We start from the raw sequence: 24,210 nt of genomic DNA, 5'->3' as shown, positions 1-24,210 counted from the left end.
CCGTGGCAAACTTTTTTGCTTTGTATAATTCACTCTTATTTTGAAAAGTATTTGTGTTGGGTTTAAAACTCTAGATTGGTAATTATTTTTTCTTAGTGCATTGAAGGTAATAGGGTATCATTTTCTGATTTCTACTCTTGCTCTTGAAAATTCAGCTATCAATCTTAAAATTTATTACCTGTTGAAAATTCAGCTACCAGTCTTATATTTTATTTACTTAGTGGGTAATCTCTCTTCTTTCTGAGTACCTTTAAGATCTCCTTTCAAAAACACCATGTAGTAACCCTGTGTGTCATGTGTGGATTTTGTTGGGTTTACTAGCTGAGACTTGACAGTTTTCATCACTTCTGGGATATTCTCAGGTATTTTGTCTTCAAAGTCTTCAGATATTGTCCTCTTCCTGCCCTCTCTCCAACTCCTTCTGGAACATGAGTTATGTATTTATTATCTCCCATGTGCATAAGTTATCTTTACATATTTTCAATTTCTTTATCTTTCTGTGCTACATTCTGGATAATTTTGTTGATCTACCTTCCAGTTAATTAGCTTGTTAACTTTGTCAAATCTCTTTTTAAGTCTATCTTGATTTTTCTTTTCAATTATTGTATTTTTCATTTTTAAAAACTTTATGTGCTCTTTTGGAAATCTTTTTTTTTTCCTTTTTTAAATTTCATTATTATTATACTTTAAGTTTTAGGGTACATGTGCACAATGTGCAGGTTAGTTATATATGTATACATGTGCCATGCTGGTGTGCTGCACCCATTAACTTGTCATTTAGCATTAGGTATATCTCCTAAAGCTATCTCTCCCCCGCCTCCCCCCACCCCACAACAGTCCCCAGAGTGTGATGTTCCCTTCCTGTGTCCATGTGTTCTCATTGTTCAATTCCCACCTATGAGTGAGAATATGCGGTGTTTGGTTTTTTGTTCTTGGAATAGTTTACTGAGAATGATGATTTCCAATTTCATCCATGTCCCTACAAAGAACATGAACTCATCATTTTTTATGGCTGCATAGTATTCCATGGTGTATGTGTGCCACATTTTCTTAATCCAGTCTATCATTGTTGGACATTTGGGTTGGTTCCAAGTCTTGCTATTGTGAATAGTGCCGCAATAAACATACGTGTGCATGTGTCTTTATAGCAGCATGATTTGTAGTCCTAAAACCATAAAAACCCTAGAAGAAAACCTAGGCATGACTATTCAGGACATAGGCATGGGCAAGGACTTCATGTCTAAAACACCAAAAGCAATGGCAACAAAAGCCAAAATTGACAAATGGGATCTAATTAAACTAAAGAGCTTCTGCACAGCAAAAGAAACTACCATCAGAGTGAACAGGCAGCCTACAAAATGGGAGAAAATTTTCGCAACCTACTCATCTGACAAAGGGCTAATATCCAGAATCTACAATGAACTCAAACAAATTTACAAGAAAAAAACAAACAACCCCATCAAAAACTGGGCGAAGGACATGAACAGACGCTTCTCAAAAGAAGACATTTATGCAGCCAAAAAACACATGAAAAAATGCTCACCATCACTGGCCATCAGAGAAATGCAAATCAAAACCACAATGAGATACCATCTCACACCAGTTAGAATGACAATCATTAAAAAGTCAGGAAACAACAGGTGCTGGAGAGGATGTGGAGAAATAGGAACACTTTTACACTGTTGGTGGGACTGTAAACTAGTTCAACCCTTGTGGAAGTCAGTGTGGCGATTCCTCAAGGATCTAGAACTAGAAATATCATTTGACCCAGCCATCCCATTACTGGGTATATACCCAAAGGACTATAAATCATGCTTTTTTGGAAATCTTGATCCCAGGAGATAGTGGATAGTGTCCTGCTGCTTACTCATGGTTTTAATACTTCTTGAGCATGCTGAACATACTTATTTTATGTTATTTGCTGATCTTTCCAATTCCCGAAACCTTTACAGATCTCATTCTGTGGATTCTTCTGGATTCTAATTCATGGGGCATTTTTTGTGTTTTTTGTAATTTTGTAACTGTTAATTCCTCGTACTTTATCTGTGGGGAATTACTTGAAGCCTGTGTTGACAATGAAATTCTGCAGAGAGAATTTGCATTTGATTCTACTAGGAAACTGGAGGAGCAGTCAGCCCCGATATCAGTTTAAATTAAAATCTCCGCTTAAGGTTTTCAGGCAACCTGCTTAGCATGAATCCTGGCTGGAAAAGCATGTGAGGACCAGTTTATGATTACACATTCACAGGGTGTCATTTTTTCTTCCAACACCAGTGCTAGAGGTGGCAATTTTGCCCTTGGAGGGGCAGGGGAGTGGGCATGGGCATAGTAGTATGGTTTTCCTTTTCACTGGGGGTGCAGCCCTTGGAGTCTCAGCTTAATGTGTTGGGGAAGTGGTCTCCTATTAGACTCTCCATTTCAAACCATTCCATGATTTTGTCCTCCTTTTGCCACCTTCAGAGCCTGTGAAAACTAATGTTTGTGATTCCTGAGGTTTCTGTAAAGTCTTTTGATAAAGTTGACCTCAGAGATCTCGTTACCTCTCTGAGTTCCTGCTTTGTCTTAGATTTTGATCCTTGAGTGTTCTTTAATCTTTTAGCAATTCCTTGTTGCATGTTAAAAGATTAGTTATATTTTATTCCTCATTTGTGTTTGTTTTCACCAGGAGGCTCAATTCAGGCTTCTTTGCTTACTTGGTGTCTCTAGTTCTGGTTCTTGGTGCTTTGGGCAATGAAGTGGGGTTGGTAGGATTCTGTTACTTACCTGTTTTTTGGTTTTATTTTTTGTTTTGCAGTTCTCCGGGAGATGTTGCATAACCACTCCTTCGTGGGCTGTGTGAATCCTCAGTGGGCCTTGGCACAGCATCAAACCAAGTTATACCTTCTCAACACCACCAAGCTTAGGTAAATCAGTTGAGTGTGTGAACAAGCAGAGCTACTACAACAATGGTCCAGGGAGCACAGGCACAAAAGCTAAGGAGAGCAGCATGAGCTAGTTGGGAGGGCACAGGCTTTGGAGTCAGACACATATGGTTTCAAATCCAAGTTTGACCATTTCCCATTTATTTGACTGTAGACAAGTTACATTCCTAAACTACATCTCAGATTTCTCATCTGTAAGTTGTGGTATTACTAGTTCACGTGGAGGGGTTTTGTTTGTTTGTTTGTGAGGGTAAGAAATAACCCAAGAAGCCTAGTCCTTGGTAGTTGCTCAGTGCCCTATAAATGTTGTGAACCAGGTGGTGAGGGTTTGGTGCTGCTAGAGAATTCTGATATCTGCTCTGTGCAACAGAGTACTGTAGGTGATGCAAGAGAAAGAAGACCTGATGCCTTCTTTCCTCCCAGCTTTGAGAATGGAGCAAAGGCCTACTCCAGCCACCAAGTGAGCCAGTGGGCTTGATCAGCACAGGAAAGGTGACTCCGGCAGTTTCATTTGACTATTGCATGGCTGGCAACATTTCTATTGATTGTTTCCAGGGACCTTGGTGGATGAGCTCCTGTTGAGTCTAGCATCTCTGTTAAATCTGCTCTCAAATAGGTAATGCATATGGGAGGATGCTGCCACCTTGCATCTACTAGAGATCACCTATCTACTGTGCGACTCTCCCTCTAAGCCCTGCTGTGGCCTCAGAATGCTTATTGGCCCTGTGAGTGAGGCAGCCACTATACATTGCATGGAGTTGGTACATGAGATAGAAACCTATTCGCCATCCCTTGAAATTGCCCCAGTCCAGAAGCTTCCTGTTAGCACATGTACCTCCTTGTATGTATTCAGACCTCATTCCTTCTAGGCTCGGAAACCCGTTTGGTGCCACTCTGTTCAAATTCCATTGTCTGCTTTGAGAATGCTTGGGCTTGTATAGTGAGCTGTCACTTTTTAATTTGTTAGGAATTCTACTCCCCTTGCTTTTTCTTTTCCAGCGTGTTTAAGGGAATGACCTCCAAGGCCCCAAATCACAGTTGTATTCATGTTCTTTCATCTCACAGATACAAATCCAGGCCAGTCCCAGATTTGCAGCTGTTAATAAATGTGAATGGTTTTCCAGTAAGGGGGTAGAAAACATAGGGAGAGAACCAGGTTCAGAGCTCAATATCTGGATTGAAGTCCTTCCTTTAGCACTTTACTAACTGACGTAGAAAAGTCAGCTACTCAATAGGTGCCTCAGTTTCCCCACCAAAATGCAGACATAGAAGGTGCTTTGTCTGCTTTGATGAGAGGTCTTTAAGCAAGTCTATGGGGTTCAATGTGTTTTAAGAACTATAAAGTACCATATAAATGTGGCATTTAAATTCCCATTGTGTTTTTGGAAGTAATTCAGTATAGTGTGTACTTCATAACTGCTTTTGGACTATTGCCAGCCAGTGTGTCATCCTAAACTACATGTCAGCACAGTAGAATCCTGCCTTAGGTCTACTTTTGATTATTTAGGAAGACTCCCTGCCTTTCCTGTACATTTCACATACTTTTTAATAAGTTGTAAAAAAAAAAAAGTGATTTATCGGATTCTTTGTAAGTGGGGGAAAGGTAAGCAGACAAAAAGTTTTTAAATTTTACTGCAGAGTGTCAGAAACCTTTTATAGCACCAGACAGATAGGGACAGAACATGAGTGGTAGCAAGCCAGACTTGGTCTTAGTGCTCTAACCTGTCTGTTAGAGGCTGGCCACTCAGACCCCTGGTTGAAGACGTTGGGAATCCCAGCTCTTTGGAGGGGTAAAAGATTTTGTTAGACTGTTAACCAGATTCCACAGCCAGGCAGAACTATTTCTGTCTCATCCTTGTTTCAGGGATTACTTCTCCCATTTTGTCCCAACTGCTTGTATTTCAAGCATGAATTCAGCTTTTCCTTAAAGTCACTTCATTTTTATTTTCAGTGAAGAACTGTTCTACCAGATACTCATTTATGATTTTGCCAATTTTGGTGTTCTGAGGTTATCGGTAAGTTTAGATCCTTTTCACTTCTGAAATTTCAACTGATCATTTCTGAAAATAGTAGCTCTCCACTAATATCTTATTTGTAGTATATTAAATTTTTCTAAAAATTCTTAGGATAGTTGCTGTATTGTATGATTTGCATATGGAAGTATCTATAAGAAGTTTTATACTTTTTAGCAAAATAGTCATTTGGTAGCCAACTTAAATGTTTATTAGTATAGAAGTTAATAATATCTACTGATACTCGGCTGGGTGTGGTGGCTCATGCCTGTAATCCCACCACTTTGGGAGGCCGAGGCGGGCAGATCATTTGAGGTCAGGAGTTCAAGACCAGCCTGACCAATATGATGAAACCCTGTCTCTACTAAATTACAAATATTAGCAGGGCATGGTGGTGGGCGCCTGTAATCCCAGCTACTCAGGAGGCTGAGGCAGGAGAATCATTTGAACCCAGGAGGCAGAGGTTGCAATGAGCTGAGATCATGCCACTGCACTCCAGCCTGGACAACAGAGCGAGATTCTCTCAAAAAAAATAAATATCTATTGACACTTAATACTTGGAAAGGGATAAAAATAAACATTGTCTAAAGCCGTGGTCCAAACACAACCCCTGCCAACAATTTTAGTCGATTTCTTCCAAGACTTTTTTTTTTCTATGCCTTTGTGAAAACTGTCAAAAACTTTTTCAATGCTGAATTTTAGTTCTGAGTTAAAAATCATACTGTTTATATGGTTTCATATCCTCTTTTTTCATGTGATATACTCTACAAGAAGCCTGCTGAGATTTTGATTGGGATTATATTGAATCTAGATCAATTTAGGGTGAAAAACTTTTGTTAGATAAATCCCTTAGTATTTCACATTTTTTAATGCTAAATGGCATTTTTCAAAAATTTTCTTTTTTCTTTTCTTTTTTGAGACAGAGTCTTGCTCTGTTGCCCAGGCTGGAGTGCAATGGCAAAATCTTGGCTCACTGCAACCTCCGCCTCCTGGGTTCCAGCGATTCTCAAACTGCCTCAGCCTCCCAAGTAGCTGGGATTACAGGCATATGCCACCACGCCCTGCTAATTTTTTAAACTATTTTTAGTAGAGAGGGGGTTTCACCATGTTGGCCAGGCTGGTCTTGAACTCCTGACCTCAGGTGATCCGCCCACCTTGGCTTCCCAAAGTGCTGGGATTACAGATGTGAGCCACTGCGCCTGGCCTCAAATTTTTTTTTTTTTTTTTTTAAGAGACAGGGGTCTCACTCTTGCCTAGGCTGGAGTGCAGTGGCATGATCATAGGTCACTGAAGCTTTGAACTCCTAGGCTCAAGTAGCTAGGAATACAAGTGTGTACCACCACACCTGGCTAATTTTTTTTTTTTAATTTTTTTCGTAGAAATGGGAGTCTTGTGTTACCAAGGCTAATCTCAAACTCATGGCCTCAAGTGATCCTCTTGCCTCAGCCTCCCAGAGTGCTAGGATTGTAGGCATGAGTTACTTCACCCACCCAAAAAACTTCAATTTCCTATTGTTTATTTGCTAGTATATAGAAATACGTATAGTTTTGTACATTGATGCTGTATCTTGCAACCTTGTTAAACTCACTTACTAGTTCTAGTAGATTTTTTGTAGATTCTATCAGATTTTCTATATATGATCATGTCTTCTGAGAATAAAGAAACTTTTACTTCTTCCTGTGCAAACTGAACACCTTTTCTTTCTTTCTTTCTTCCTTTTTTTTTTTTTTTAAGATGGAATTTCGCTTTTGTCACCTAGGCTGGAGTACAGTGGCTGGATCTCGGCTTACTGGAACCTCCACCTCCTGGGTTCAGGCGATTCTCCTGCCTCAGCCTTCTGAGTAGCTGGGATTACAGGCACCCGCCACCACGCCTGGCTAATTTTTTTGTATTTTTAGTGGAGACGGGGTTTCACCATGTGGCCGAGCTGGTCTTGAACTCCTGACCTCAGGTAATCTGCCTGTCTCGGCCTCCCAAAGTGCTGGGATTACAGGCGTGAACCACTGCGCCCGGCCGCCTTTTATTTCTTTCTCTTGACTGACTGCACTGGCTAGAGCCTCCAATACAATGTTGAATAGAAGTGGTAAGAATGGGCCGGGCATGGTGGCTCATGCCTCTAATCCTAGCACTTTGGGAGGGTATGGTGGGCAAGTTACTTGAGGCCAGGAGTTTGAGATCAGCCTGGCCAACATGGTGAAACTCTGTCTCTATTAAAAATACAAAATATAGTTGGGTGTGGCAGTCCACGTCTGTAATCCCAGCTACTTGGGTGGCTGAGGCACGAGAATCGCTTGAACCCAGGAGGCGGAGGTTGCAGTGAGCCAAGAATGCACCACTGCACTCCAGCCTGGGCAACACACACACACACACACACACACACGCGAAAAACGAAGTGGTAAGAATGGAAATCCTTCTCTTGTTACTGATCTAAGGGGGAAAGGGGAAAGTCTTTCACAAAACATTAAGTATGCTGTTAGCCATATAGGTTTTTTTGTAGATGCCCATTATGAGGTTGAGGAAGTTCCCTCTGTTCCTCATTTGCTAGAGATTTTATTTAGGATTGGATGTTGAATTTTTTTCAAATGCTTTTTTTGCATCTACTGAGATAATCATATGATTTTTCTTTTATAGTTTGTTAATATAGCGAATTACATTGATTTTCATACGTTAAACCAGTCTTTGCATTCCTGGGATGAACCCTGCTTGGTTATAATATACAATCCCTTTTTATTTATTATGGGATTTGATTTGCTAAAATTTTTATTATAATTATTTTATCTGTGCTCATGAATGTTACTAGTTTATAGTTTTCTTTTAGTCTTTGGTTTTTGTATCAGGGTAATGCTGGCCTCATAGAATGAGTTGGTAAGTATCCCCTCCTTTTCCATTTTCTGAAAGAGTTTTGTGTAGAATTGATGTTAAAATTATTCCTTAATGTTTGGTAGAACTCAACAGTGAAGCCATCTTGGGCTTGGAGATTTTCTTCATGGGAAGGTTTTTAACTGCAAATTCTATTTCTTTAATAGTATACAGCTATTCAGGTTATCTGTTTCTTCTTAGGTAAGCTTTGGTATTTTGTTTCTTTGAAGAAATTTGTCCATTTAATCTAAGTTTTTAAATTTACTGACATAAAGTTATTTATAATATTTCTTATTCTTTTACTATCTATGGATCTCTTGGTGACATAACCTCTCTCATTCCTAATATTGGTAATTTCAGGCTTTTCTTTTTAACTTGGTCAGTTTAGCTAGAGGTTTATCAATTTTATTGATCTTCTCAAAGAACTAACTTTTGGTTTCATAGATTTTTCTTTTCTATTTTCTATTTCATTGATATCTGCTCTGACTTTTAATCTTTCTTATACCTATTTTGGTTTAATTTGTCTTCTGTTTCACATTTCTTTTTTTTTTTTGAGACAGAGTCTTGCTCTGTCGCCCAGGCTGGAGTGCAGTGCAGTGTTGCGATCTCTGCTCACTAACCTCAGCCTCCCAGGTTCAAGCGATTCCTGTGTCTAAGCCTCCCAAGTAGCTGAGATTACAGGCATGCACCACCACACCCAGCTAATTTTTGTATTTTTAGTAGAGATGGGGTTTCACTATGTTGGCCAGGCTGGTCTCAAACTCCTGACCTCAGGTGATCCACCTGCCTTGGCCTCCCAAAGTGCTGGGATTACAGGTGTGAGCCACCGTGGCTGGCCTGTTTCACATTTCTTAAGGTAGAAGCTGAGGTCATGGATTTGAGACCTTTCTTCTTTTCTAATACAGGTGTTAAGTGCTACAAATTTCCCTTAAGCACTGCTTCAACAGCATCCCACAAATTTTGATAGTTTGTTTTCATTTTCATTCAGTTCAAAATACCTTCTAATTTCCCTTTTGATTTCTTCTTTGACCTACAGGTTTTTTAGAACTGTGTTATTTAGTTTCCAATCTCTTGAGGATTTTAAAAACAATGTTATTGATTTCTAATTTATTTCCATCTCAGTCAAAGAACATACTTGCCTTTTTTTATACACTTATTGAAACTTTTTTTATGGCCCAGAATATGGTCTGTGTTGGTAAATGTTCCATGTGTACTTGAAAAGAATTCGTATTCTGATCTCATTGAGTCGAATGTTCTAAGTATATCAAGTTGATAGTGATGCCCAAGTCTTGTATCTTTACTGATTTTCTGCCTGTTCTGTTATTGAGAAAGGGGTATTGAAACTTCCAACTATAATTATGATTTGTCTGTTCTCTTTTCAGTTCTCTTAGTTTTTGCCTTCATATATATACATATATATGATTTTTTTTTTTTTTTGAGACGGAGTCTTGCTCTTTCGCCCAGGCTGGAGTGCAGTGGTGTGAACTCGGCTCACTGCAAGCTTCGCCTCCCAGGTTCACGCCATTCTCCTACCTCAGCCTCCCGAATAGCTGGGACTACAGGCGCCTGTCACCACGCCCAGCTAATTTTTTGTATTTTTAGTAGAGACAGGGTTTCACCGTGTTAGCAAGGATGGTCTCGATCTGACCTCGTGATCCGCCCAGCTTAGCCTCCCAAAGTGCTGGGATTACAGGCATGAGCCACCACGCCCGGCCCATATATTTTAAAGCTCTGTTATTGGGTACATAAACATTTAGGATTGTTATATCCTTTTGATAATGGACTCTTCTCTTATGAAAAAATAATGTACTGTGGGTTTACAACATATGTAAAAGTATGAGTAACAATATCAGAAGGGGAGAAATGGAAGATAACTTAGACATCTTATTTTTAAGCATAGTTTTCCCTTTGTTTCTGCATTAGATGATTTGCCTGAAATGTCATTCAATTTAACTCACTCTCCATCCTCACCCCCCCGCCCCCGCTTTAGTTATGAGGCAGTAGAAAGAAATGATCTGCCTGGTGGTTTTCTAGAAATACAAAAGTTGAGTCCTTAAGGCTACACAGAAGGAAAGTACCTCCCCAGGGCTTCACCCTTCCCATCCGTTCAGCAGGCTTTTTGTCTGTCGTATCTTCTCTGTTGAAATGGCCATTGACGAAGAGGAGGAAAGGGGTTTTGTTGTGGATTGTTCAGGCACTTCCTTTGGGGTATATGGGGGATGAGTGTTACATTTGTGGTTTCTCACCTGCTATTCTGATAGTGGATTCGTGGGAATTTAGGCTTCATTTCGATGCTCCATTAAAGCTTCCTCCTTCATGTTCTTGCTTCTTCCTACCTAGGAGCCAGCACCGCTCTTTGACCTCGCCATGCTTGCCTTAGATAGTCCAGAGAGTGGCTGGACAGAGGAAGATGGTCCCAAAGAAGGACTTGCTGAATACATTGTTGAGTTTCTGAAGAAGAAGGCTGAGATGCTTGCAGACTATTTCTCTTTGGAAATTGATGAGGTGTGACAGCCATTCTTATACTTCTGTTGTATTCTTCAAATAAAATTTCCGGCCGGGCACGGTGGCTCATGCCTGTAATCCCAGCACTTTGGGAGGCTGACGTGGGCAGATGACTTGGGGTCAGGAATTCAAAACCAGCTGGCCAACATGGTGAAACCCCATCTCTACTAAAAAAATAGAAAAATTAGCCAGGCATGGTGGCGGGTGCCTGTAATCCAAGCTGCTCAGGAGGCTGAGGCAGAAGAATCGCTTAAACCCAAGAGGCAGAAGTTGCAGTGAGCCGAGATTGCACCACTGCACTCTAGCCTAGGTGACAGAGCGAGACTGCGTCTCAAAAAAAAAAAAACATTCCAAGGTCAGGACTAGGCCTCCCCTCAGAAGCAGCAAGTGACATATGTGACATCCTCTCCACTCCCTATTTGCATTTCTAGGTTACATAACTGTACTACTATCCATGCATGCCTACTCTTGTTCCCAGGGTGAAGGACCCAGACATGGAGACCCGAATCCCTGCAGGCCATTGTAAATGAGATTATGCCATTTGCTCCCATTTCTTCTTATTCCTTGATCTTTGGGGCTCTCCATCTTTATGTGTTCTTTGGATGGTGAACAGATCCAAAGAAAAGGTTGTTCTGCTGTGCTGTTTGTCAGGATGAAAAACTCTTTTTAAGTGTTTAGGTCTGCCCCCAGTGCCCAGCCCAATCAAGTAACGTGGTCACCCAGAGTGGCAGATAGGAGGACAAGGCCTGGGAAAGCACTGGAGAAATGGAATTTGTTTAAACTATGACAGCATTATTTCTTGTTCCCTTGTCCTTTTTCCTGCAAGCAGGTAGGGAACTTGATTGGATTACCCCTTCTGATTGACAACTATGTGCCCCCTTTGGAAGGACTGCCTATCTTCATTCTTCGACTAGCCACTGAGGTCAGTGATCAAGCAGATACTAAGCATTTCGGTACGTGCATGTGTGCTGGAGGGAAAGGGCAAATGACCACCCTTTGATCTGGAATGATAAAGATGATAAGGGTGGGATAGCTGAAGGCCTGCTCTCATTCCCACTAATATTCATCCCCAGCAATATTCAGCAGTCCCATTTATAGTTCTAACGCCTAAAGTATCACATTTCATTTTTTAGCTTTAAGTAGTCTGTGATCTCCGTTTAGAATGAGAATGTTTAAATTCGTACCTATTTTGAGGTATTGGATTCTTTGGACCAGGTGAATTGGGATGAAGAAAAGGAATGTTTTGAAAGCCTCAGTAAAGAATGTGCTATGTTCTACTCCATCCGGAAGCAGTACATATCTGAGGAGTCGACCCTCTCAGGCCAGCAGGTACAGTGGTGATGCACATTGGCACCCCAGGACTAGGACAGGCCCTCATACAATCTTTAGGAGATGAAACTTGCCCATCTCTAAAATTTCGGGATTTCTTTTTACCCAACAAGTTTCAAACATAATAGTCAGCTTTTATTCATGAGTTTTACTTCCATCTGCTGATGTAGAACATACCTCCAGAGTGACCTCAGAAATTGTCAAATGTGAAAACACAAGCCATCACAGTGAGAAATGGGAGGTTGAGTTAGATTGTCTAAGGCTGGAGAGTCCATATACTCCCACTGTTAGCTCTGAAGTGTGTAGCCAGTCTTCAGATTCTGGGTCAGTTGCCTCAGTCTCTCTCAGCTTTTGCCTTACTCTTTATCCGACCACTGCCCTGCCAGGAAAACAAGGCTCTATAACTCCTCTTACAGGTCAGCTTGACACAAAAAGGGTGCCTGGATTCCTAATGTTTCATTGTCACTTTTCCCAGTCAGATGATAATGCTTTTCAAATCAACATATATTTTGGGGGAGGTTGGAAGGGAGAGTTGAAATATTCTAAGAATCAAAGAGTAGCCCACTTTAATCAGAGTATGACCCCTGATTGCTCACAGTCATTTCCTGAGCAGTATGAGCAAGTTTCAGATGAGGAGGCTGAAGGCCAGTCAGGCATGCTCGAGGATTCCAAGTCTGTAGGTGGGAGGGCAGAGATTTAGTCCTGTTGGCCAAAGCCTCTAGGGAATTTCTCACTCCAGTGGAGAAGGCAACACACTTACCAAACTGTGTGGAAACTATCTCATTTGATGGGAAATTTTACCTCAAGAAAAGGAAGGACAGTTGAGAAAGAACATTTTCTTACACATGAGACAGCTAAGGCTTACAAGAAGGAGAGGAATAATGAGGCAAAATAATCCTCATTAATAGTTTCATTCCTCCCCTGGGGATTAGAATTACTTTCAGACCCGATTTTAATGGTAAGTTAGGTACTTCTTATGGTTGCCATCCAAATATCAGTCAGGATCAGACATGATGTTAGCTCCTGCTATAATAAAACCATTTTCTCCCTGAATGAAAACAAAGGTTCCACAGGAGACAGTCCCACAGAGCAGCGGCTTCTTTTCCTTCCTTAAAAACCTCATGTTGGCTGGACACAGTGGCTCACACCTGTAATCCCAGCATTTTAGGAGGCTGAGGTGGGAAGATGGCTTAAGCCCTGGAGTTTGAGGCTGTAGAGCCATGATCACACCACTGCCCTTCAGCCTGGGTGACAGAGCAAGACCTTGTCTCTAAACAGACAAACAAAAAAAAATCCTCTTGTGTTCAGGCCTGTGGGATCCCCTGAGAGGCTGGCCCACAAGATCCACTTCAAAAGCCCTAGATAACACCAAGTCTTTCCAGGCCCAGTGCACATCCCATCAGCCAGGACACCAGTATATGTTGGGATGCAAACAGGGAGGCTTATGACATCTAATGTGTTTTCCAGAGTGAAGTGCCTGGCTCCATTCCAAACTCCTGGAAGTGGACTGTGGAACACATTGTCTATAAAGCCTTGCGCTCACACATTCTGCCTCCTAAACATTTCACAGAAGATGGAAATATCCTGCAGCTTGCTAACCTGCCTGATCTATACAAAGTCTTTGAGAGGTGTTAAATATGGTCATCTATGCACTGTGGGATGTGTTGTTCTTTCTCTGTATTCCGATACAAAGTGTTGTATCAAAGTGTGATATACAAAGTGTACCAACGTAAGTGTTGGTAGCACTTAAGACTTACACTTGCCTTCTAACTGACAGTATTCCTTTATACACAGTGGATTGATTATAAATAAATAGTCAGATGTGTCCTAACATAATTTCTTATTTAATTTTATTATGTATATATTGTGGCAGTTCAGATGCCAAAAAGAGGTCTTGAATGTGTCACAGGCTCTGATGGCACTGACCATGGAGAAAGCTTGATTTGATCATCTGGTGTCTATAATAACCAAAGCTAATTATTAAGGGAAAAAACTTGAAGAAAGAAAATAGTCCTTACTTCATCTATAATGAGTTTTTTGTTTTTTGTTTTGAGACGGAGTCTTGCTCTGTTGCCCAGGCTGGAGTGCAGTGTCGCGCTCTTGGTTCACTGCAACCTCCGCTTCCCGGGTTCAAGCAATTCTCCTGCCTCAGCTTCCCAAGTAGCTGGGATTACAGGCGCCTGCCACCACACCTGGCTAATTTTTGTATTTTTAGTAGAGATGTGGTTTCACGATGCTGGCCAAGCCAAGCTGGTCTCAAACTCCTGACCTCAGGTGATCCTCCTGCCTCGGCCTCCCAAAGTAAGTGCTGGGATTACAGGCATGAGCCACTGTGGCCGGCATAAGTATGAGTTTTTAAGTTAGCCTACTTTGTTAATGACTATGAGTACTAATAGCTTAAGATAAAGAAGTTTCTAGGTAATCGTTTGAAGGATGATGTAAAAATATAAATTTAAACTGTGAATGACAAAATAAACTTCCTTAATATTTGCCTACATTTAGAGAAATGGAGCATTCAGCTCAGGAAGGAAGAATGTCTGTGGTTTTAAGGTAAAATCCATATTCCAAGATTCAATGAAGAAAGTTCAGTGATAAAGAACAGACTACTCTCATCTTATGAAGAAATGGAGCAATTTCACTTGGAAAGACTAGGAAGACAAAATGTTACAGACATATTTATTGTGCCACAAAAATAGGCAAGGTCAGTTTTGAACAATAAGAACTCCATAAAGTAGACCAGGGCATCTCAGAAGTGAGGTTCCATGAGCCCAGGTGGGGCACAGGCTAGGTAACCTTGAGTGGAGAGGAAGAGGGTTTTTCTGAGCTTCAAGAGCTGGGCCACACAGTATGTTGGTTTTAGCTGGGATGGAGTTCTAGAACAAACCTGCACTTTAGAACACCTTTCTACCCACCCCCAACCACACAACTTGCTACTATTAGAAAATGTATAGGCTGAGGCACGGTGGCTCACGCCTGTAATCCCAACACTTTGGGAGGCTGAGGCAGGCAGATCACTTGTGGTCAGGAGTTCGAGACCAGCCTGGGCAACATGGTGAAACCCTAACTCTACTAAAAATACAAAAATTAGGGTGTGGTGGCAGGCACCTGTAATCCCACCTACTTGGGAGGCTGAGACAGGAGAATCAAGCTTGAACCCAGAAGGTAGAGGTTGCACTGAGCCAAGATCATGCCACTGTACTCCAGCATGGGTGACAACACAAGACTGTCTCTCAAAAAAAAAAAAAAAAAAAAAAAAAAAAAAAAAAAACAAAGAGGCCAGGCACAGGGGCCCACACCTCTAATCCCAGCACTTTGGGAGGTCAAGGTGGGCAGATCACTTGAAGTCAGGAGTTCAAGACCAGTCTGGCCAACATGATGAAACCCCATCTCTACTAAAAATACAAAAATTAATTAGTCAGGTGTGGTGGTGCACACCTGTAGTCCCAGCTACTCGGGAGGCTGAGGCAGGAGAATCACTTGAACCTGGGAGGCAGAGGTTGCAGTGAGCCGAGATCGTGCCACTGCACTCCAGCCTGGGTGACTGAGCAAAACTCTGTCTCAAAAAAAAGAAAATAAAAAGAAAGAAAGAAAATGTATAGAAAATCATCTCAATTCAGGAGATTGGTATCCATATTTTTAAAATGAAGGGCTAATTAAAAAAGGAACAAATATTAGATATTTTATTCACTTTTGAGTTACCTTTTTAAAGTCTAGTTTTATTATCTTCTGTGCCTTTAGTCGCTAGATTTTCCCCCAATATATTTTCTGTGTAAGCACTTTAAAGATACAATAATCATTTCAATAAAACCACCTGGGTACTAAGAGCAAAAGAGAATCATAAATTCTGCAAAGTAGTTGTACTCCATGATTTTAAAAAAACCTCTTGGACAGGGTACCTCTAAAGATGAAACTCAAGTCTTTAAAAGTTCTACATTCCAGATTGTTTTTCCTTGAGGAGGAGACAAAAGAAGAGGGATGTGGTTGCCATGATTTGTTTTAAAGTCTCCTGTAACAAAATGAACATGTCAGTAGCCAATTGTGGTTGGCAAAAGGGTGTATTTAATAGAATCTGCAGGCAGATTTCCGATCTGCCTGCCCTGCCCTCCCCTCCCCCTTTGGGTTGGTTTGAGGTTTCATTCCACAAATAAGCAGCAGATAAAATACTTTACAAGGTACAGCACAGTTGTATTGAAGAAAAAAAGGACCCAACTCTTACTTTAAGAGTATTAGGCCTAGACTTCCCCTGCCCCATGCAATAAAGCAAGTTTTATATACACTCCCCATATTTTTTTCTAACATTTTCTTATATAAATTTAAATATTTTACAAAAAAAGGCTTTTTTCCTCCAAACATATAAATTTGAGTGAAACATAGATTCCCCACCCGAGAACTTGTTTCTTCACTAAAATATAAATGTTGTCTGATATTAAGGGTAAATGTCTTTTGACCACTGGAGATCACTGAAGTCTGAATTGCACCGTGGAGAAGGCACTTGTGTTTTCTGAGGTCTCCAGCAAGTATCTCAGTGAGCACTCATAGAATTGCTGTCTGTCCTCCAGAACCCGTGCCAAGGCCTCCGAGTGCCCAGTTACTGAGGCAGCTGGGGAAAAATGTTGAGTAAACATGATTCTACAATTACAGAGATAAAAAATAAAAACAGCATGGACTGGTTCTAGCCTAGAATCAAACTACAACAAAATCCAAAGTGTTCATTCATGTAGATTCAAAATGACTTCATTCTCTCATAAATTATAAAATACAAAGGTGGCTGTTTTAATGACAAAACTCAAAACAGTACTAAAAGGGGTTTGTGTCAATGGACAAAAGTCAGTCCCTGTAGGTAGGGCCCCAAGGAGCATCACCCAGGTTGAAGGGTGGTTTTCCTACTGCTGGGCCAGAAGTGCTGTCCTATTGGCCTTCATCTTCTCCAGCCGCTTGGCCAGGTGGCTGTTGGTCATCTCCATCTCCTCAATCTTGTCCAGTGCTGTTCGTAACTGGAGACAGGGAGAGTGCAGTCACTACATGTGGTCAGAAACAACATCCAGTGCTGCTCTATTTTCAACTTCCTGGGAAATGAAAGCACTGCTAATTGTGATGGCCTTGCACAGGACCCACAGCCTCATTTTTTCTATCAGTTAGAGGTGTTACATGATGATACTGAGGATTGTTTATTTGTTTTAATCACAGAAAGGATACATAGAAGTTGGAGAAATAGACCTGATCTGAAGCAAAAATAAAAACTGTCTTTTTACTTAGTATCTAATTGACCAAAACATAAAAGTGAATGGCAGTCACTATGCAGGTCAAAAACCAACACAAATTAGTTAAGTGACTCCACTGCTGTTTCCTTAAGTGTCAAATTTCTTACACAGCTAAGAATTATTTCCAAAAGATTTTTTCTTTTTAGGAATGTATTCTCCAAGAAGCATATTAAAAGAAGTACCTCTCGTTGTAGCTTCCGTTTTTCTGCTTTCAATTCATCTTCAACTTTCTCAGCATTCTCAGCAGCAGTTTTATATCTCAGAACCTGTCCCTCAAGCCGGCTAATCTGTAAGTATGAGAACATAGGCCTCTAGTACTGGGCACTAGAAGTCACCACTTTTTGGTAGCCAAGATGGAAATACAATGTCATTATAAATGCCAAGTAATCTAACACTAACAAGTCCCCTAAGGGTGAGTCATAAGTCCTCTCAGAACTCAGTTGCTATTTATAAATCAAGAAATGTCCCCAGAGAGGATTACAGCTGTAGAGTCATTTTAGGGCCAATTTCCCATGCTAAGTTTTATTATGACCACATTGTTTAAGTGCCAAAGCAATATAGGAAGAAACACTAAATGGAAAAGTTCTTACACTTTTTGGAATGTGTAAGGGATTTTATTACAAATGATGATCTTGAATTCTCTTGAAATATCTACAAAAACAATGATAGCTATAGTTTCCTATGGTTTTAGAGAAAACAGAAGGCTAAAATGCCCCAACAAGTGCTCTCTGCTGGCTTTTCTGTTTTAATACAGAACTATTATTGATCCAACTGCAAAGGCAACCCAGGCACTCATGGGTTGTTAGCCACTTAGATGCAGGAAGGACATTTAAATCACTTGGTACCATATAGAAGTACTTACACTTTGCTCCAAGGTAGTTATATCCTGTTCTGCTTTTGAAAGCTTAAATTTGTATTCGCTAATTTGTCTATTGGCATCTCCTAGAACAGAAGAAGACAATGAATTATCTTCACCTGTCAGATGACGGTATGAGCCATCAGGCAGTACCTTTGTGGCACAGAGAGGACCACGCAGTCTTAAGAGTACAAAATACAGGGCTGGGCGTGGTGGCTCACGCCTGTAATCCCAGCATTTTGGGAGGCCAAGGTGGGCGGATCATGAGGTCAAGAGATAGACGAGACCATCCTGGCCAACATGGTGAAACCCTGTCTCTACTAAAAATATAAAAATTAGCTGGGCGTGGTGGCACAGGCCTGTAGTCCCAGTTACTCGGGAAGCTGAGGCAGGAGAATCACTTGAACCCGGGAGGCAGAGGTTGCAGTGAGCTGAGATCGCGCCACTGCACTCCAGCCTGGCAACAGAGCGAGACTCCGTCCCCCTGCCAAAAAAAAATTACAAAATACAAATGCACACACAACAACCACAGCATCTTCAGCAGCCCAGGTTCTGGACTGTATATACTACAAGATGCTCTAGCATATATGTTACTACAGTATCCCTTGCAGCAAGTTAGAAGAAAATTCTTTACCCTATGATATGTGTGAGCAGGGCTTGAGAAAGGAGCCCTGCCAATTCAGTAGCAGCCCCTACCAACCTTATGTGTAACCTTGTGGAGCCTCCATGCCCACGGGACTGGGCCCTCTAGTTCCCTGAACCCGGCCCCATACCTTCCCATCTCCCAGGTTTTGCTTCTGCCATCCAATACTGTAAGGGTCCTTGTCTCCCACCTCTGACTTAAGTCTTAAGCTTCAAGACCAAGCTCAATTTTCACCTCTTTCATGACTCCCCTTAATTATAACTCCTTCCCTTGCTGTATTTTATTTGCATTTTTATGACATTTGTCATGCTTTTTAAACATCGTATGTGTAAGTAAGGAGAGGGGCCCTGTCTTGGCCTTCCTAAATCTACCTCTGTACCTAGCCAAGTGCACACAGTGTATGCCTAAATAAATATATGTTGGAATAAATGCTGTTCAGTAATGTGATAATGTGTTATGGGTAGAGCTATAAGTTACTAGATGAACATCTGACCTAGGAAGTAAATCACTTAAAATGAAAAGTTTAGAAATGATGGCAGGGGACTTTTAAAATCCCTCCAAGAATCCAAGTTTAGCAAAAATCAGTCTGTGGCATGATTAGAGTAATAAGATTTGCAAAAGATAAACCAAATCTAACATACCACAGGAAATATTCAGATTATCTAACTTAAGAACTTTTCTACATTTCCACATGACCAAGGTTACAATTACTTATACAATCTTCAATGTGAGAGGTTTTTTTTTTTTTGAGACGGAGTCTCGCTCTGTCGCCCAGGCTGGAGTGCAGTGGCGCGATCTCGGCTCACTGCAAGCTCCATCCTCCCAGGTTCACGCCATTCTCCTGCCTCAGCCTCCTGAGTAGCTGGGACTACAGGCGCCGCCACCACGCCTGGCTAATTTTTTGTATTTTTAGTAGAGATGAGGTTTCACCATGTTAGCCAGGATGGTCTCGATCTCCTGACCTCGTGATCCGCCCACCTCAGCCTCCTTAAGTGGTGAGAGGTTTTTCTAATTGGACAATTACTGTCACCTTAAAAGGAACAGGGTTACCATCTCCCCAAAAGCCATATCTGGTAGTGAAAGAGAAGTATTCCTATTTCTGAGCCCTAAAACAAGCTTCAGGATCTGATTTTTAAATTGTTATCCTCAGCAATCTATTGATTATCCAAATGTACTGCTTCCTTCTCACTCTCCAAACCATCTTTCCCTTCCCGTTTTCAAAAGTTTAAGTCTCTTATCTCAGTAACTTCATGTGTTTTGAAATCCCATTCCAAAACACTCTCATAATAGGCAAGGCACCATCCAGAACCAAGAGTTGCTCCACTCCTGGCCTTCTGGTCCAAGGGAGCTGCTTGCTTTTGTCTTTGCCAGCTTTCCCACAGTCCTGCAAAGCTCACTTTGTTCTACGCCTCCTCCCTGGGTACTTTACCTTCTGCAAATACCAGCTATACAACAACCTACCTACTCTAGGAAGTATTCACACATAAATGCCAGCCCATTTCCCCTAAATCTGTTTACTTTTAAATTTGCTGCTTAAGGACAATCTCTCAGATCTATTCCCTACCCTCTCTCTAAGACTGCTGACAGCCACTGAACTGGTTCAGGCTCACCACTGTAGTAGCTTCCTAACTAGTCAGCCTGCCTCTTCCCATGTCCCTGTTCTCATCTACCCCCAACACCAAAATGACATTCTTTAACAAAATATTTACCAGGAAATGTCACAAGTGTCCTAACTGATGTCCAACAGAAAAGATAATACCAATATCAAAAGTTAGTATTAATAAGCCTTAACCCAAAAAGTCTTTTCTCTTTTTTTTTTTTTTTTGAAGAGACGGGTTTTCACCACATTGCCCAGGCTGGTCTCGAACTTCTGAGCTCAAGCAATCCACCACCTTGGCCTCTCCAAATGCTGGAATTATGGGCATGGGCCACCACGCCTGGCCCCAAGATGTCTTTTCTTGGCAGCCTATCTCAGAAGGTTTAGATGAAAAGTCCATGGAATAAACAAGATTTTAATATTAGTTATCAGAAAAGTCACTATTCTTATTGGAAAAATAAAAATCTCCTCTGTCCGAGAATTACACATAATCACTAACAAAGGCTAACTACAAATTCCTGCTGAAATCTTCCTACTATGGGAATTAGTGTGACTACAGTGATCATTTTATTATGAGGTCAAAAGTAGAAAGAGAAAAACTGGAATAATTCGGGTAAAATGAATAGAATAGACTTTATTTTGTGGACTTATTTTAAATTTCATCTAATAAAGATAAACTTGGATTAACAAAAATACTTCTAGGAAAATTCTGAAACTACTCAATTTAGTGTGAAGTAGTTCCAAATAGATTCGTCCAATTATCCAAGATAAATTCCAGAGAAAAAACTTTAATGGGGAAGGGTGCTTGCTGTATGGGAGCTTAAAGATGACACATGAGTGTGGAAAAGGACAGTGCCAGGTTGTCAAAAGGCATTTCACTGTGTGCAAAAAGTTCCTAGAAATCACTTTATCCAGAAAGGGTAAGAACAATAAACCTCATTATCCCCTGAAGCACACAGGCTAGTGGAGCCTCTATTCAGCTATACTGCTGACTAGGACTGTTTTTCTGGACTAGCCAAGGACTAACCAATCTTTGCAGCATAGCTCTTCTTAAGAAAAGCATATTGCGGCCAGGCGCGGTGGCTCACGCCTGTAATCCCAGCACTCTGGGAGGCTGAGGTGGGCAGATCACCCGAGGCCAGGAGTTTGAGACCAGCCTGGTAGATATGGGAAACTCTGTCTCTGCTATAAACATAAAAAACTAGCTGGGCATGGTGGCAGGCGCCTGTAATCCCAGCTACTCAGGAGGCTGAGGCAGGAGAATTACTTGAACCCAGGAGGCAGAGGCTGCAGTGAACCGAGATTGCACCACTGCACTCCGACCTGGGTGACAGAGCGAGACTACCGTCTCAAAAAAAAGAAAGAAAAGTGTATTACAAGACACCAACAACGTGCTGACAAACCCACCCCTGGGACACAGTCTATATACAGATTGGGACTGGCCTGTCTCCTGGTACCTACTCTGCATTTCGATGAACTGCAAGTCTGAGCCATTCTGCAGTCCTGCCAGGTCACCCACTGTGCCATCATTCCTGGAGCATTTCTGTCGTTCCTCCTCTAACTGAAGCTTCAGTTTTCTAATCTGAAATGAAAATAAAGGTTCATCAGCAAGATCCAGTCTCTCAAATGAAGCCGATGCTTATTCTATGGTCACATCATAGAACAAAGCAGACCCTTATCGTATCAGCCACATTCATTCAAAACCTATTTTCTTGAGTGCCTAACAGGAGACACACATCGTCCTAGGTGCTAAAGATAAGCTATAAACAAACATCGAAAAGAGCAAGCGCCAGGACCAGGTGTCCCAGTAGAAAATAGCCATATTTTAAATTCGTGTCTGCTTATGGAACAGTACATCTTTGGGGTATTTTTTGTTACTTTTATTTAAAATGGAAAATTCTAGCCAGGCACAGTGGCATGTACCTATACATCCGGCTACTTGGGAGGCTGAGGCATGAGGATCACATGAGCCCAGGAGTTTGAGACCGACCTGGGCAGCATAGTGAGACCTCATCTCTAAAAAAAAAAACAAAAATATAAACAGTTAATTGATAGGGTATATTCAAGAGATTATTTCTTAAAATGGAAGATTCCATGAGCAGTTTTTTGTTGTTTACTTTTAGACATATGTTAAATTTTCTTACTTAGAAAACATCCTGTATGTAAAAATAATTGGGGCCAGGCACGGTGGCTCACACCTGTAATCCCAGCACTTTGGGAAGCTGAGGTGGGCGGATCACAAGGTCAAGAGATCGAGACCATCCTGGCCAATATGGTGAAACCCCATCTCTACTAAAAATACAAAAATTAGCGGGGCATGGTGACACGTGCCTGTAGTCCCAACTACTCCAGAGGCTGAGGCAGGAGAATCATTTGAACCTGGGAGGTGGAGGTTGCAGTGAGCAGAGATCACGTCACTGCACTCCAGCCTGGTGACAGAGCGAGACTCTGTCTCAAAAAAAAAAAAAATAATAATAATAATAATAATAATTGGATATATAGAGATGGCTTCCCCAGCTGTCCGTAACTCCACCAACAGGGGTCAAAGGGAGGCCTCTGCACTAAGATTAAGTTTGCCACTCCCCAATGGGAAAAGGGTAAGTTCTATATTGGGACTAACTCTGTACTTCCCAGACACCTCTGCCCTTTCAACACACAGGGTCACCGTCATTAGCTGCCTTGAGGGAACCAGGACAAATCTCATTATCTCCATCATTCCTATTTATGTGCATCTCGCAAAGGGTCATATATCCTTCCTCTGCACTCTTCCTCACAAGGGTCTGTACGATCACTAACCTTCATCTCCTAACCTTTCCCAATGCCTGAAACTTTTCCACTGTGCCCTCTAGAATTATCAGTCCATCATAAGCAAACTCTCTCTGTCCTCAGTCTTTTCTGAGCATCCCCCCTTTACCCTCGTGCTCTGATGAGAACCCTCTCCTGCTGCTTCTGCAGCTCTCTCAAACCCTGTTTTTGTTTTGTTTTGTTTGTTTGTTTGTTTGAGACAGGGTCTCGCTCTGTGGCCCAGACTGGAGTGCAGTGGGGTAATCTCAGCTCACTGCAACCTCTGCCTCCCGGGTTCAAGCGTTTCTCCTGCCTCAGCCCCCCAAGTAGCTGGAATTCCAGGTGCATGCCACCACGTCTAATTTTTGTATTTTTAGTAGATGGGGTTTCGTCATGTTGGCCAGGCTGGTCTTGAACTCCTGACCTCAAGTCATCCGCCCACCTCGGCCTCCCCAAGTGCTGGGATTACAGACATGAGCCACCATGCCCGGCCCTTTTTTTTTGTACTTCCACAGCCTCCTACCACTGAACCTAGAAATGGAATAGGTGTCCTCTTGCTTTCCTTGCTGGTATTTTCCCTCCATCTTCCCTAAAAGTCCCAGGTCTTAATCTCATCTCTTCAAATTATATACACTCATTACTTATCATTGCCAAAATCCCATTCCTTCATCACCATTTATTAAATAGCTCCCAACTTGCACTCCCTCTAGACTATTCCTGTCTTAATTTTTGGCAATTTCAATGTACATCTAAGTAGAGGATCTCCCTTACAAATGATCTCTCAATTTCTGGTATATCTCCTCTTATGGTTTGGATGTCTGTCCCCTCCAAATCTCATGTTGAAATGTATTCCCCAGTGCTGAAGGTGGGGCCTGGTAGGAGGTATCTGGGTCATGGGGCAGATCCCTCATGAATGGCTTTGCACCATTCCCTTGGTGATGAGTGAGTTCTCGCTCTGGTAGTTCACACAAGATCTGGTTGTTTAAGAGTGTATGTTACCTCCCCACTCTCTCTGGCTTCCACTCGACATATGACGTGCCTGCTCCCCCTTCACCTTCTGCCGTGATGAGAAGTTTCCTGAGGCTGGCTGGGCGCGGTGGCTCATGCCTGTAATCCCAGCACTTTGGGAGGCCGAGGTGGGTGGATCACCTAAGGTCAGGAGTTCAAGACCAGCCTGGCCTGAGGCCTCAGGAAACTGAGCTCAGAAGCTGAGGAGATGCTGACACCATACTTCCTGTACAGCTTGCAGAACCATGAGCCAATTAAACCTCTTTTCTTTTTCTTTTTTTTTTTTTCTTTTTTTTTGAGACAAAGTCTCACTCTGCCACCCAAGGCTGGAGTGCAGTGGCGCAATCTTGGCTCACTGCAGCCTCCACCTCCCTCCTGCCTCAGCCTCCCAAGTAGCTGGGACTACAGGCATCCACCACCATGCCTGGCTAATTT

General features: G+C 41.8%; 2 protein-coding genes across 15 annotated transcripts in view; one reads left to right on the top strand and one right to left on the bottom strand.

Moving 5' to 3' along the window:
• The window catches only part of MLH1 (mutL homolog 1), a 58,104-nt gene extending 44,647 nt beyond the window's left edge, over nucleotides 1-13,457 (top strand). For 3 of the 5 annotated variants that reach the window (XM_024244317.3, XM_063722144.1, XM_054552348.2), the window contains exons 14-19: nucleotides 2,795-2,903; nucleotides 4,873-4,936; nucleotides 10,133-10,297; nucleotides 11,127-11,219; nucleotides 11,513-11,626; nucleotides 13,094-13,457. In XM_024244317.3, the coding sequence (XP_024100085.2) occupies nucleotides 2,795-2,903; nucleotides 4,873-4,936; nucleotides 10,133-10,297; nucleotides 11,127-11,219; nucleotides 11,513-11,626; nucleotides 13,094-13,261 (713 nt within the window). In that variant the 3' untranslated portion in view covers nucleotides 13,262-13,457. Of the gene's footprint in view, nucleotides 1-2,794; nucleotides 2,904-4,872; nucleotides 4,937-10,132; nucleotides 10,298-11,126; nucleotides 11,220-11,491; nucleotides 11,627-13,093 lie in introns of all 5 variants that reach the window. The other 2 variants (XM_054552347.2, XM_054552349.2) reach the window with 1 other exon arrangement.
• A 2,205-nt stretch (nucleotides 13,458-15,662) lies between these two features.
• LRRFIP2 (LRR binding FLII interacting protein 2) overlaps nucleotides 15,663-24,210 on the bottom strand; it is a 100,494-nt gene continuing 91,946 nt past the window's right edge. For all 10 annotated transcript variants that reach the window (XM_054552359.2, XM_054552353.2, XM_054552352.2 and 7 more), the window contains 4 exons: nucleotides 21,445-21,565; nucleotides 17,750-17,829; nucleotides 17,070-17,174; nucleotides 15,663-16,620 (listed from right to left, as the gene is read on the bottom strand). In XM_054552359.2, coding sequence (XP_054408334.1) covers nucleotides 16,510-16,620; nucleotides 17,070-17,174; nucleotides 17,750-17,829; nucleotides 21,445-21,565 — 417 coding nt within the window. In that variant the 3' untranslated portion in view covers nucleotides 15,663-16,509. The remainder of the gene's footprint in view (nucleotides 16,621-17,069; nucleotides 17,175-17,749; nucleotides 17,830-21,444; nucleotides 21,566-24,210) is intronic.

Source organism: Pongo abelii, chromosome 2, assembly GCF_028885655.2.
Source record: "Pongo abelii isolate AG06213 chromosome 2, NHGRI_mPonAbe1-v2.0_pri, whole genome shotgun sequence".
NCBI classification, from domain to species: domain Eukaryota; kingdom Metazoa; phylum Chordata; class Mammalia; order Primates; family Hominidae; genus Pongo; species Pongo abelii.
This window is presented reverse-complemented; position numbering and strand designations above follow the sequence as displayed.